This window comes from Microchirus variegatus (assembly GCF_963457635.1).
Source record: "Microchirus variegatus genome assembly, chromosome: 7".
Classification (NCBI taxonomy): Eukaryota; Metazoa; Chordata; class Actinopteri; order Pleuronectiformes; family Soleidae; genus Microchirus; species Microchirus variegatus.
The window spans coordinates 8926208-8941492 of record NC_139808.1 but is presented as its reverse complement, the minus strand read 5'-3'; the positions used below and the strand labels follow the sequence as shown (position 1 = coordinate 8941492).

General features: G+C 40.8%; 1 protein-coding gene across 1 annotated transcript in view; it reads right to left on the bottom strand.

The window, feature by feature from the left end:
• Positions 1-14575, bottom strand: part of arhgef10la (Rho guanine nucleotide exchange factor (GEF) 10-like a) — a gene marked incomplete at both ends in the record, with an annotated part of 107614 nt that extends 93039 nt beyond the window's left edge. Inside the window, 6 exons of the mRNA XM_083893071.1 lie at positions 241-336; positions 1596-1726; positions 1838-1918; positions 4716-4927; positions 11857-11884; positions 14281-14575. Of these exons, the coding sequence (XP_083749197.1) occupies positions 241-336; positions 1596-1726; positions 1838-1918; positions 4716-4927; positions 11857-11884; positions 14281-14575 (843 nt within the window). The remainder of the gene's footprint in view (positions 1-240; positions 337-1595; positions 1727-1837; positions 1919-4715; positions 4928-11856; positions 11885-14280) is intronic.
• Positions 14576-15285: the final 710 nt, after the last annotated feature.

The window sequence follows — 15285 nt, the reverse complement described above, 5'->3', positions numbered from 1 at the left end:
AGGCTAAGTCGGAGCGGTGTTTATGGAAGTAAATATGCAGAATGTTATTAAATAATTCATGCGTCCCATAAATGTGTCTACATATAAAATGAGGTAGGAAGAGACAGAGAGCAAAGAAAGTCACAGTAAAAAAAAAAAAAAGGAAAAACTGAGGAAGGACGGTGCTGTGATTCTCTACGGCAGATGCGCTTTGAGCTCTGCAAATGAACGGTGTGATATATATCGCTGCTGTGAATATACCTTGATGTCATAGTTGTGTTTGCCAGACAGCCTCATGGCCAGTTCACGTTTGGTCCTGGCACACTGTTCCCTCAGCCGGCGCACATCAGGAGAGAGCTAAAGTTTTTTTGGGAGAGGGACAGGCAGGGCGGGGCGGGGGGGAAGGTCCCATTTAACCACAAGAGGCAAAGAGAGGAGGGGAAAACAATAGTGGAGAGGAAATAGAAAAAGGGAAACGGAAGGCAAAGTGATCAAGGCAAAAACAAGCTACTCGACATCGGGAATTAATCACAAAGCACTGCTTTGGTCAAAGGAATAATGCTTCATGAGGCTAATGGTCGCTGATTTATGGAGGAGTGGGGGAGGGAGGAGTGCAGGCAATTATTAAAGAAGCAAACGCTGTCACGGCTCTCCCCAAACTGAGCAAGAGGAGAACTTCAGGCGCACTTGGTGAAAAATTGATCAGGCAAGACGAATTGAAACGAGTGTGCTTTTGAGAACGGCTTCCTGAGAAGTGTTCATTGACCCTAATCTTCTTTAAAGATTTCTTTATTAGCCGTTGAACCAAAGTATTTTTTTTGTTCCACGGCCAAGGAAAAGTACACAAAGAGAACTGTGGTGGGATTTCTTTTAAACCACACTCTACTGTAATTAAATGGATCGACAATCATTTTTGTTCCTCTTTGGTCTCTTCTTTTTTTTTTTTGTCAAAGCATTAAATCTGTATCTTCCTAAATTACAGTGTAGTTCTGCTATGACTAAGCCAATAAAATGTTTGAAAAAAAAAAAGATACGAGGTCGGAATAAGTCTAAACACTGATAACGATTCATTTCACAAAAATACTTTTTTTTTTTTATTAGTACGACTCCCAACTTTTCCCAAAGCCTGCATCACTGCGTGCATGTTAAAGACTGGAGACAGTCTATAGGAAAACGGCAGCACAATGTGAATGTGCACACAGTGCCATCATGTGGAAGAGCGGCTCTGTGGAGACGAGCTGCAGACAGACACAGTGATGTACGGCACAGTATCCTTGGCAGAGAGAAGCAAAGGAGATCTGAGGCTTTTTTTCCCCGAGAAGAAATGCCTCTTGTTTACCTTCATTTCACAATGAAAGTATAAAGCCCCGACAGACTGTTATCTATTTTTCATGCACTTTATAGTTTCTTTCCACTTCTATACATTAATAAAGACAACTGACCCACACAGCGCCTGGAGATGAAATATTCTCCTAGATTAGTTTGTAAGTACTGAAAAACCCAAGCCAAAAGAACCCTCTTTTAAAATAAAGGATAACTGGAGTGATCCTTTATTTTAAAAGACACACTTAAATACAAAAATGTCAGGAACACACACACACACACACACACACTACCTTGCTCCTTGTAGGTGGTTTGGCATCATTATCAGACTGCTCGTCATAGCTTTCAAACTCACTGGAGCTCCACCCGTTGTCTGCGTTCAAAGGGCCGCTGCTTCTCGTCTGAACGTCTTCATAAATCATATCTGCAAAAAAAAAAAAAAAAAAGAAATGTTTGATGTCAGTATAGCTCCAGAGCAAGATTCATGGACGACCACGACATCCTAAACAAACATAATTCTGTCATAGCTGCTAACCTTCGTCGGGCGAAAGGGGATCCTCGCTGGGGACGTCGTCGTAGATCACCTCAGAAGCTGCCGTCGTTGGTGGCTCGGCGTCTGCCGATAAAGAAAAGTGTCGCCAACAAAGTCGACAAACATTTTCTTTAAATAGTCTCTCTCCCCTCTATTGTTGGATCTGTCTTTTCTCCCCTTTATTAGGAATTCACATACTGTATCTTTAATCTTAACATAAGCATTGTCTCATTTCCATTTACACGTCATTTCCCAGGGAGGTTTGTCCATGTGACACAACATCATGATCGTATACAGCTCGTTTGAGCTATTGACCCCATTCTGTCTCTGCACTCGACAGCATTTGTCATTAACTGCTTTGAGAGAAGTGTTTCGGGCTAATTTAGCTTTAGTGAGCTCTATTGATTTGGTTTTAAACCGTGATTTGTCTGCAACACTTTCTCCTAATCCCCGAACGGCAACAATCCCCGCTTTTTCAATTAATGTGATCGGAGATGTGTATTTTGTCACGGATTAATCGGCGGCGTCAAAAGCTAACATTCGAAATGACTTTGGGCGCCATCCAGGAGGCGAAAACAAAGAGCGCGAGTTTCTTTCTTCGAAAACAGGATTAACGACACAAACGCTCTTTTATATCTCGTTCGCTTCCCCTCACTTGTGCATTCAAAAAGGATTCAGAATCGAGGAGAGAGAGAAAAAAACCAACTAGTTTCACAATCAGCGAAATCTGCAAAGCAGCTCAACCTCACGGGAATACGGCTTGTTATTTCAAACGTGTTAAACCAGAAGTTCTTCACCGTGTTTTCCTTACTTTTCTTTAACTTTTCCCTAAAGCAAAAAATCCAGACACTGCAGGCAAATACAAAATGCACTGCAATTACGAATTTGTCCTTATTCCCCGCAAATGTTTATAAAAAAAAAATATATATAGTAAAGTTTTTTGGTCACACTTTAGATTAGGAAACACATATTCACCATTAACTAGTTGGTTACAGACATTGATAGGTAGCATACTAGCCTTTTATTAGTAATCATTAAGCACATATTAAAGATCCAATATAATACCCTATTTCTCCAAGTTATCCTAGTTCCCTGGTCTGGTGTCCTAATGAACAGGTCTGTGACATGCTTTGGTCAAAATACCATAAGGATGAAGCACCACAGCAGTTCAATCACCCTGCCAAAACAGCCCTGTTCAGATCGCTCTGTTTAGTAGTATCTCTTTAGGTCCACCTTAAAGGTCCACCTTAAAAAAAAAAAAGTAAAACTAAACTTAAAGGACAGAATATGACATCAGCCACAGAGGCTACTGGGAGCTAACAGCAGTTAGCATTTGGAAAAGTGATCATTTGCAGGCTCTAGCAGGCACATTCATGTTGTGCATCCACCAGACAGATAAATCCTCTGAGACTGGAAGTTTGCGTAGGACTCTGTGCTGCACTGTGGAGCCAAGAGTAGAACTTTTCGTGGACTTCGCGGACTTCCGGTTTTCTGATGCCTTTACCCTCACCAGCACTCTTGTGTGTTTTACGGACAAAGAGGAGCTCCGCGGGACAACAATTCCAGGAATTTAGCGCATTGTGACGTCGCAATGAGTGCAGAAATCAACATTGCGTGTTTTATCTCCTGTACTTAGACTGAGGAGGACCACAAAAACACGAGTGAGTCATCTGGTAGGGCCTCTAGAGTCCGAAATATAAGGATTTAAAAGATTATAAAGTTGATTTTTGTATAATATGGGACCTTTGACGCCTTATTCTACCTTTATTACGACATGAATTAAGATTTTTTCCAACATACGGTGTTAATATGTGCTTAATATTTACTAATAAAGGGCAAGTATGCTCGTAAGCACCAAGTTAATGGTGGATATGTGTTGCCTCATCTAAAGTGTTACCAAGTTTTTGGAATCTCTGTTAGAGGATCATATCAAAATGTGCTACGACCACAAAAGTGACACGTGTTTATTGCAGAATGTGCAATCTGTCGACACAAGAAACAAATTTGCCCTTCATAAGGGTTAATAGAAGTGTAAAATATTTCATGTGTGTCAAATGCTTAAAAAAACACACACACGTACAAATTTAGCATTGTGAAAGACGTCCCATTAATATCGCGCGCAAAAAGTTGTCATTTATCTTGCAGACGCTTGCTTTGTGTGTGTGCATGTATGAAAATACATCAGAGGAGTTGGGGACATGAAAAAGTGTCATGCAGCATTGCAGGGCTCCTTTACATTTCTCATTTCTGAGCCACCTTCAAATAACGGCAGCACTGCTGACGGAGTCGAAATCCAAAAGCAATTTTCCCTCATGGAAATGGCTCTCTATTGATCCTCATCCTGAATTAATTGGATTCGTGTCATGTCTGTGTAGAAATCAAATCACGGCAGGGAATATGTGCACGTGAGCCTGTGTAAACTGTATGAATATAAGTGTGTGTGTTTGTGTTTGTTTGTGTGTGGGTGGGTGTGTGTGTGTGTTTGCAGGAATACATTTGTCTCTGCATATGTGTGTCTGATCTCTTTTAACCGTAGAAATCAATGAGGCAAAAGACGGCTCGCTGGTCGTCTGCAATATGGCGTTCCCGTCACCTTTGATCAAGGTCAACAGAGGCAACGTGCGCCACGGACAGAATACCGGCGCACAATTTATTTTGCCAGTGTCATTATGGTGTGGTCCACAGTACTGTTTACACGACTCTGGGGGCCCCGTTTTTCGATCAGGTCTGTTCGTGATGTGAACACTATAACACAGAGGTGGAATGAGCCTGAATCCCAAGGAAGGCTTAAGTTCAATCTTTCTGCTCTGAAATTGAACCCCGACTTGATCTACAATATGAAGGTGCATCACTTCTCTGTAAATATAATTCAGCGCCGTACCTTCGGAGGCGTCCCCGGAGTCGGAGGTTTTCTTGATAGTTTCTTTCTCGTGGTCTGCTGAATCAGCCGGCGTCTCCGCAGCTGACGGCGCCGCAGGAAGCCCACAGAGCTCCTTTGCCACAGGGGTACCTGCTGGTGTGCTGGGCTGGTCTGCTGCTGCTGCTGCTGCTGCTGCTGCTGCTGCTGCTGCTGCTGCTGCTGCTGCTGAGGCCCTGGAAGGTTCCCAAACATTAGCACAGTTAAACTAACACCGAGTGCTGAGTGCCTCATTACAAGTTGATTTCATTGAGAGTAAGGGGAGGCAGGAGGAGTGGCTGAAGGAGGTGGGGGTTGAAATAGTTATTTTCCATCCAAGCATTGCAAACACAAACTCCCCATCAACTTCCAGAACACATGCTGCTGCTGCTGCTGTCAGATTATTATGTGTTCCATTTTGGCAGATGTGCATTATCTAGCCCAGCAGAGCGATGTCAAAACCAAGTTATTGATTTCAATTAAATGTGATAGAAAGTGATGGGAGGGGCCACAGAAAACAGGTGTTTGATTGTTGCATCCCTTTTGGTGTATGCATATTTGCATTCACATAAATGTAGAGCTGCAACTAACGATTCATTTTGTGATCGATTAATCGTTTGTTCCAGAAAATGTCAGAAAACGTTTAAAAAAACGTTGGTCGCTGGAAATTATGATCTTGTTGAAAGTCTTGTTTTTGTCCACAAACCAAAATGATTCAGTTTTAATGATTTATTTTGTCATGTGGAGCAAATAATCAAAGAAAATATTCACATTTAAGACGCTTAAACAATCCAAAAATCTTGTTTTAATAATGAAAAAAGCTTCAAACCGATTATTCAATGATCAAAATAGTTGACGATTAATGTCGCAATCGATTAATAGTTTCAGCTCTGCAGAAATGACAATACAAGCTTTTCTTTGCATGTGAAACAAGGCAGTTGTGGGTTTTTGTACACGGGCTGCATTCAGTGTGTGACAGACTCCTCATATGACGTCACCAAATAACCCATTTAAACGTCGTTCTGCATTCTCTGAAGACTTGATTATGGTTATTTTCTTACTTTTTCCACGTCAGCTTTCCGCATTCCTTCAATCGAGGACATGTTTTCACCCACACGCGTCCTTTAGTGCTAACCAGATACTGAGAATTACTCAGATTTACAAAGTGGATTGTTTTTAGGGTCATTATTTATGACAGCAATATGTGCTACATTTACCAATTATCCACGTTAAGTGGCCAATTATCCATGTTGTGGGAAGCATTTTTCTTTAGCCAGGCCATGTATATAAAAAAAGATATATAATCAGAAGTACTGCGTGTTACTTAATTTGCCCCTGAGCACTGTCAAATCATTATCTGTCATGCCTGTGGCTTACTTTGATCACTACTGACGTTTTGTGTGAAAACATGCAACGAACCAGTTATTAAAAACACACTCTGACATCACGGGGGGGGGGAGAAATATTGTTGACATAGCTCTCACGTTGTGGCTGCTGTTGCCAGTGAAGGATGGTTCTATTCCTCTTGACTAAGAATATGACAGGATCCATGTTGTAGGAGAAGCCCCGTTTACTCTAATTAAATCTGTCCCTCCGCTAAACACCTCAGCAGTTCTTACAAGCGCCATCAGTCAGTCACAGTGATGGGCACAACCTCGCAGATAAACATGACATGTCCGGAAAGTAATGTGTGTAAAAAAAAAAAAAGTCCTCCTGTAGTTGTGGAGACGCAGCCATGTGGATTTACTTTTCATCAACATGGGGAATGGAAGTGCATTCATCAACACTGAGGAAACCGTTATCTCCCCTTGTGCAGAGGATTCAGATGCATCTGTGTGTTTTTTTTCCTCCGCATTTTCTCATGATGTAGCCTTATTCTAAAATGATTTCCAACATCAAGTATCCACAACTTTTTTTCTCTCTCTCTCTCTCTCTCTCTTGGTCATAATGGGGTATTGAATGTCATGGTTTTAGCAAAAGGCAGAAAAATAAATCAGTAACTGAAATGCTCCCCGAAATGCAGTGCACAATAAAACAGCAGGTGTGTTCGGCAGAAAGGAAAGCATTCCCTATACTGATAGATAAGACTGTCATTAGAATAATTCACCTATATGATAGTGTAAATGCCTATAGACTCGCATTAGAGGTGCCGATCGTAGCCATTTGGCTTCACAGTGGCGTCAAGTACCTGTGATACTAAATAATTCATGTGTGTTTAAACGATCTGCACCCACATGAAAACAAAATATAGAGCAACTTGTCGACACATTACTGACAATATCCTGAGTGGGAAAAAAAGTGGACAATGCTCATGCTCGTGCTCGCTGTGTGCATTCGTGTCAAATGGGAGTGATTTGAGCAGTGTCGCTATCAATCCGGGCCATATCTTTTCATGTCTCTTCACAAATAATCTGTGCCTTTAAGCCGCAGTGAGACGTATAGCTCAGGGAGAGACACGGGAATCATTTTTCAATGCAAATGACATAGCCCGAGGCGCCGCACGGCCTCAAGCCGAAGCTGCCTGAATGCAAATCTCACACTGTTTTCAATTCCTTTTTGTTACAGTGCCAGGGAAGCGCTGCATGACATATCGCTACCTATTTGCCCCCCGGTCTCTCCTGGGCATTGCCGTGCTTTATAACAGCACAAGCATTGTGCTGACCAGACTGATGGAACTCACTTTGTCCTCAGGTCATAAATCCATCCGTAAACAACTGCACTCTCTCGTCACGGTGTGAAGTCACCGGGATACAGATTTTCTGCCAAAAACTGTTCTTACCCATTCAAATTGGATGGCACTATATCTGTATACATGTTTGATTTTAAAGGACTCATATTATACCCTATATCTATACGTTAACCTAGGTGTCCTAATGAACATCTCTGTGACATGCGTTGGTACCATAAAGATGAAGCACCACAGAAGTTCAAACTGCCCAGCTCTGTTTAGTAATATCTCTTTTTTTATTTTTTATTTTTTTTTAAAGTAAAACGAAACTGAAGGGACAGGAAATGACATCAGCCACAGGCTCTAGCAGGCACATTGCCGTCATATATAACATGCATCCACTGGACAAGTAAATCCTCTGAGGCTGGAAGTTTGTGTAGAACTCTGTGCTGCATTGTGCAACCAAGAATGATACTATGCAGACTTCCGCTATTCCAGATACTATTGCCACAGACAAAGTAGAGCTCTGCGAGACAACAATTTCAGGAATTTGCACATTATGACGTCAGATATCCCGCAGAAGTCAACATCGCGTGTTTTATCTCCTGTACTTAGACTGAGGCGGACCACAAAAGAATGAGTGAGTCATCTTTTTTCACACTTTGCCGACTCATAAGGCCTCCAGAGTCCCAAATATAAGGATTAAGTTCATTTTGCATAATACGTGTCCTTTAACACTTGTACAGTATCACTGTTTTCTTTGGTTTTCACACCTGAGGAAATTGCATTAAGGTGAGGGGTCTTCAAAATATTGGCTGTGAAAAATAATCATACTCTGAAAGCTTTATTCTATATAAGAGCATTTCTATTAAGTTAAAATGGTGATGGCAAACAAAAAAAAGCCACTTCAACGGGAGCAAAAACATTGAAGAAAGCTCTTACTCGGCGTGCACAAAACAGACACATGCATGCCACGTTGTCATGGCATCCATTGTGTTCATCTTTTCATTGCTGAGGGTGAGGCGATACATTTAATTAAAACGATCTGTCAAGGTCAGAAGTCAATTTTAGCGTCAGACACTCCAGTGTGCGTTAAAGTCACAGGAGAGAAATGCTGCCTGTGGCCTTATCGCTGTAACGCGTTAATGTGTCATCATTGAAGAAGAAGAAAAAAATGCTTTTCTCAACACCCCAGAGGTAATTTTTAGAAAAAAAAAATTCCTGGAGTTACTGACAGATGCTGAAAACGACTCGCACCTCAATGGCGGAAAATGCTATTGATAGCTCCTTTTGTTAAAGGCAAAGCGATTTGACTGAAGTGGAAATGTGCACTCAGCAAGAAATCTCCCTGTATGAGAAAGTGCCAAGACCTCTCACTGACACCATCACGCACACAAACACACAGACACACACACACATGCCAACACCTGTGCAGAAACAATGCCTCCTTTTTTCAGCACAGGAAAACTCACAGGAATCCAAACCCTGCAGTCAAACATCAGCAGAGGTTTCTGAGCACACTTCCTAAAAAGCACGAGTGGGGCCAAATGCAGAGCAGTCACAGAGTGGACAGGGAATAGTGGTTTATTTTACTTTACACTATCAAATCAAATTGTAGTGTTGCACAAACAAGGAAAGTAATATATATGCGAGATGGAGAAAATTAATATATTCCAAGTTTCTGATATACTTTGGTGTGTTTACTATAATGTGGTGCTTCAAGCTGTTCAAATAAGACGTGTAAAGTGTGTGTGTGTGTGGATTCCTTGCATAAAAGAAACTGCGGGGCTTTTATTGTATTGTTTATTTTCCGACTCGTGAGACTGCGATCGTTTGAGCCATGAAATAAGATGACACACCCCGAGTGCAGTTACCTTAGAGGAATCAATAAACTATTTGATTATCCTTCACTGAGACCTTGAAACAAACTTTTTGATTCTGAGAAAGACGCTGACTGAATCACTGGAGTTATTTAATTCCACTCAACCCAACTCAACAATTGTATAGTGAGAATAAACAAATACCAGAGGGATGCACACCTCTGAGGTGAAATCATCTCACTGTGTAAGAAAAATAAAAGGATTGGAATTGACTCATACTCATACCTTATTCCTTAAAACTTCAGTGCGTAACTTTTAAACATTACATTCAAACAATGAATTCACATAAAGCTGATTAAGCCTCGTAGGCGTCATTTTATAATGAAAACATGGCCCACAACCTCCCCGTCTTTTAAACACAGCGTGTAGCTGATGCACAGCTTCCAGCAAGGTGATAGAATATATATATATATATATATAGCTCTATGGATATATATTATATATATAATATAATATATGTTTGCTAGCAAATGCTTTTATAGCAGTAATAATAAGTCATTCGGTCATAATTATCACATTATTAAATGTACCACATACAACATTTAATTACATTATATATAAATAACCTTGTTAAAGTGGCCGAAACAGCTCGTGGCACGAACTTGTGTGAGGAACTTTCGTTTTCCGGGCACGTAAATGAGCGATTTCCAGTTTGTACTAGACACATCAAAGGTGAAAAGTTGTCGAAAAGGTTTTGCGGATTCAAAGCGGTGTGACCACGGCAACCCTTTGGCGTTTTCCAGAAACTTGGCGGGAAAACCATGGCCTCAACTCAACAGTAAGTCGGCCTTTTTGAATTTCGGCGACCACTTTGGCGATTTGCACCCCATGTAAATGAGCCAAAAAACATCAAAGCGGGCAAGTTGACGAAAGTTTTTTTTTTTTTAACTTTTTGTTCTCTAGGCCGGCCCCCTCTTGACCACACTAGACGATCATTGGCCCCAAGGTCATTTGACTTTGACACCCTTGCTAAAGAGTGATGGGATTTACGGTTATTCGGGAGACGGTCACCAAAATTCAAAAAGGCTGACTTCCTGTTGAGTTGAGGCCATGGTTTTCCCGCCAAGTTTCGGCAAAACGCCAAAGGGTTGCCGTGGTCACAGTGCTTTGAATCTGTAAAACCTTTCGACAACTTCTAGTACAAACTACGAATGAACGCATGAGATATGGACCTAAAGTCGTCCTCTGGAAGGTCGCCGCGCTCACCCGAAAAGTGGGAAGGTCTGATGACACGGCAAACCTTCATTTTATCAGCTTTATACCAGAATTGAATATTGCATTAGTTATTTCCAGACCAGTGCAAAATCTGTTAGAGCTTAGATCGGGCCCAAAAAATCAAGCCCGACCCAACCCGAGCCAGTGCACGTTGTGTCCGAGTCCGGCACGGCCCGACACATTAACTGTAATTACGAGCCCGATTTAAACCCGAAAGTTTTTAAATACGTGAGCCGTAAATCTACACGTACGTCCACGTCCTCCCCACAGCGGAAGCTTGTTGTACCTGCTGCCACAGTCTAATTTACAACAATAACAGAGCGGCTGAGATCCGCTTCCATGAACGCATATGTTGCTAATGACGATACGCTTCCTGGTTTTTAAATGATGTGTTCACGGTTTTACACCTTTGCACAATACGACGTGCTATAACATACCACATGAACACGACAAGGGGGAAAAAAAACAAATGCTTGAACAAGGGCCTGACCCGGCCCGAGGATAGTGGCGGGAAATATCCGGGCTCGGGCTCGGGCAGAGAATCTAAACTCTACAATCTGTCCACAAACCCGGTGTCTATACATGTTCAGTTATAACTCCACTGGGAAAGATAATAAAACCCCTTATATTATCAATTAGATTTTTATGTTTTCTATATGTAGATGAAGGAACTATTCCGCAGATGTCATTTCAGCCAAATCATAAAAAATTAAATCACCCCCAGTGGCATAAAGCTGTGCAGTTAGATTTAAATAGTGCGATGTCCATCAGGTATTTTTTAGTATCAAAAATACACTTCGTAGAAGTTTAACCTAAACCAAACACTATAGTGCAAATTAATTCTCAAGGCAACAACATCCCATCATAGCACCGACGCTATTAAAACATGAATAGCTCTCTGGAGTTGCTTTTTTGTGTTTCTCAGTTTCGTGTGTTTTTCTTCCAGCCCTGAAACCTAAAAGCATTGTTTGTCATGAAAAATATGTTGTGCTTTTAGGAAGAAATTGTGCTCTTTTTTTCCCCCTTCCCCTCCACTGTAGCGGGGTGAACTCAGAAACCTTAGAGACGAGAATATAAACAAGAAGGCTCATCTTATTATAATGTATGAATCATGGTGAATTGGGCAATCCTGTGACCTCCTCCTCCTCCTCCTCCTACAACAGCACGACAGCTTTAAATTATACACAACATTGTCACTAAATCTTATTCCCACTGTGTTTCCATGTAAGTACAGTAACCATGACATTATCTGAAGACGTAAGGACACAACACTGATGTGGTGTCATATTGAGTTTATTTTCTACACCACCCTTTAGAAAGTTTCCCCCCCCCATCATATGATAATAATCAGAGGCAAACTTACCAGTTGGGTGACTCACAGACTGGAACATCTGTCAAAAAAAACAGCAACAGTGAGACAAAAATATTACATAGCAAAGCAGATTCCAAAAAGAAAAAAACTTTAAATTTTTAATCAACAGTTTTAGAGACTAACTTCTTGTGCAAAGAAGATTTCAAAAGATCTAAAATCATCATTAAAAAAAAAAAGTGTGTGTATTTATATCTTTGTGAGGTGAAAAACCTGGCTTTGTGGGGACATTTTGTCTGGGGCCCACGACTTTAAAGAGCTTCTTAAGGATTAATACTTGGTTTAAAGGTGCCATATGTAAGAATGTGGCCAAAAACGGTTACTACATTCAAATTCAAAATACAGAGGTCTTTTAGGTTCCGTTTTCTGACGTAACTGAGACTCTACCGACAGCAATGATTGGTAGACGGTGGTAGGTGGCGCCACATGCCAAAACATGATTTTTAATGCAAATATTTTGGCTGTACTGTTGTTGTTGGTGAGTCAGTGTGTTATATGAACATTATTCCTGAGTCTCTGTGACATATTAGGAGGATTTTATGGCCTGTTGCTTTAGATTTATTACATAATGCACCTTTAAGGGTTTGGTTTATAAATGGGTTTAGGTTAGGGTTAAGTTTAGGCACAACAAGTATCTGACACAAATAAACTGATGATGGTTTGGTCAGTTGTTCTGTAAATTCAAAAAGAAATGCCACCTTCCATTTCCTTTGGGTCCCCCCCACCCCACATCTGGTAGGGAAGGATCTGAGGGAGGTATTTGAGCTGCTCGGCTGCTCTCAGCCCTCGATTACATCACAGACCTCCACTAAACAAGAGCATCAACACCCAGAATTCCCCTACACATGTCCAAAGCACACTTTTTTAACACACAGACTTGGTTAAAAAAAAAAAGCTTTTTAATTAACCCTTAGAACACAGAGCATTTTGACTGATTTGTTCCATTACTATGTTTAAAAATAGTAATGTACATGTACAATGTACATTATAAGAATGTGCAATATAGTGTCTTTTTGCCAGCACAACCTAGGTAAAAAAAAATATTTTCACCAACTATATGAACGCACCTGAGCAATAAGTACTAAAATTGTTTAAATCGGATTTAATTTGTGAAATTTGGAAATGCGTCACAGTTCAAAGTTCACTTGTTTTTATGAACAAAAAGGAAAGAAAAATGGTCTACTCAACAACACGTAAGAAGACAAAAAAAGGCATTTTTAAAAAGCCTGAATGTGACCTATAAACACACACACCCAGGATGTCCACATAAGGAGTTGTGTATTATTCCCACAGCAAATTACCATGGGTGCACCTGCGGCACAGATTCGTGCCATGTGAGCAATAAAGGTGAAGGTAAAAGTAAACACTGCTCACATGACATTAAGTGAAGAAACAACAGGTTATTGTACAGAGACAAACACCAACGTCAAAAGATAACACATTTGAACACAGTGACAGAGGCAGCAGTGGATTAGCAACTGCTGTGTGTAATGATGTAAAATTGCAGATTTTGTCTTTGGACTCTGGCACAGGGACAGAGCAGTAAAAAAAAAACAACAACAATAACAACAGGAAACACGTTGTGTTGATATCATAGACTTGAGCAGGCATGTGTTTGTCTAAAATTAGTTTGGCAGCATCCGTGTTATCAGTGAGCGAAAGTGTCCAGCTCTCAGGTGGAGCCACAGAGATGTTGGTGCACAGAGCAGCGAATGCAGCAAAGACAGTGTTGATAAAATATCGATAACTCATACACAGATATCTCAGTAAAGTCTGTCAAACTTGCACTGGGAGGTGGTTATTTATGCATGGCTACATTTATTTTAACAAGTCTACACACAGAGGGAGACAGCGAGAATCCACCCTCACAGGTGTTTTCACTTACTTTGCTAATTAAGCTGCTATTTTACATTACTTACACCTTCACTACATTTTGTGGGTACTGACTTTGTTGAATTTCACATAATGTGGCACTGTTTTAAGTACTGTCTTTTCATCCATAAATTTCAGTTAAAACATTTCAGTTAAAACATATTTTCAGCTTATTACAGATCAGTGTTAGCATATTTGTTAGCATCATGTTTTGTAGTTGAACAACATCATGTTCATCTACAAAACATGATGCTTATGCTAACAATGGTTGCAGCTACAACCTAAAAAAATGGAAGTCTTCACAATGGAATACATACCATAAACCTACAATGACGAATAATGTTTGGCAGTAAAGCTCTTCTACAAAGTAACTACTGCGAACTATGGCGGCCCGTGGCCAAGCGGAAGAGGATTTGGCTTGTAAACCGGAGCGTCGTTAGCTTGAATCAGCTTGAACGGGTCACAGGCTGGGCTGCTCCTGAGCGAGGCAGAAAATTTCGAATTACAAGATATGGTTATTTAAGCAGTTATTTAAAAACATTTTACCTGCTGTAGAAATTGATGTTACAGCCTTGCTTGGGACGTCCTCCTGTCCAGCAGGAGGTGAAGCTTTAGGGAGTTGTTTAGTGTCAGTGATGGTTTGTGACACACTGTCTGATGTCCCGCTGTCCTCCTTTTTTGACACCTGGACAGAGGCGACACAGTCCGAGCCGATCCCTTTACTGTCCTCACAAAACGTATCCTCATCCGTGCTGTCATCAAACTGAAACTCCTCCCCTTGCTCCTCATCGTCCTCCTCTTCGTCCTCCTTCGGCGGTTGCTGAGACATCACGGTTGACATAATCACTGGGGGGACAAAAAAGATAAAATGTAAGTATATGTGGACTGTTTTCGACTAAAAGTGAGACCTGGAAACTTCTCATTGATCAAAAAAAACGATTTGGATAAAGAGAAAAAGTTCAACGGAGTGGAGAATTCCATGTTATGTGGTCTTTATTCGCATACTGTAACGACTGAAGAAAACACTGTGTGAAAATGACTTCCAGATAAAATCCAATGATCCAGTAAACAGAAGCAAGAGGACCTGAACTGGTGTGTTCAAAACAAAAATGTCACACTGAAATGAGAGCATGCAGGGCCATGGAGAGTTTACTGGAAAGTGCACAAAAACACTTTACCAAGAGAACCTTTACAGTTACAGACAGAAAAAACAAGAAATAACTGCCCAAGTAGAGAAATGCTGAGAATAATCCAAGCAAGACAAACATTGACATATGGCCGACAGAAAGACTGTTAAATCAAAGAATCTGAGGGAGGCTTAGAGGCAGATTAATGTAGATAATCACACATGAAAACAGGCAACTTAACAAAAAGCTCGTTTCACTTTGGCTTGTGAATGAATGAAAATATTTGTAACTGTAGCTCAGATATTTTAGAATTCCATATTCCATTCTAACATGGACAGCTGTAACAGTAGGGAGGGAAAAGTACATTTTCATAATAAACTTAAAGGTGCAATGCAACATTCTGCCTCATAAGATGTCAGGGAGC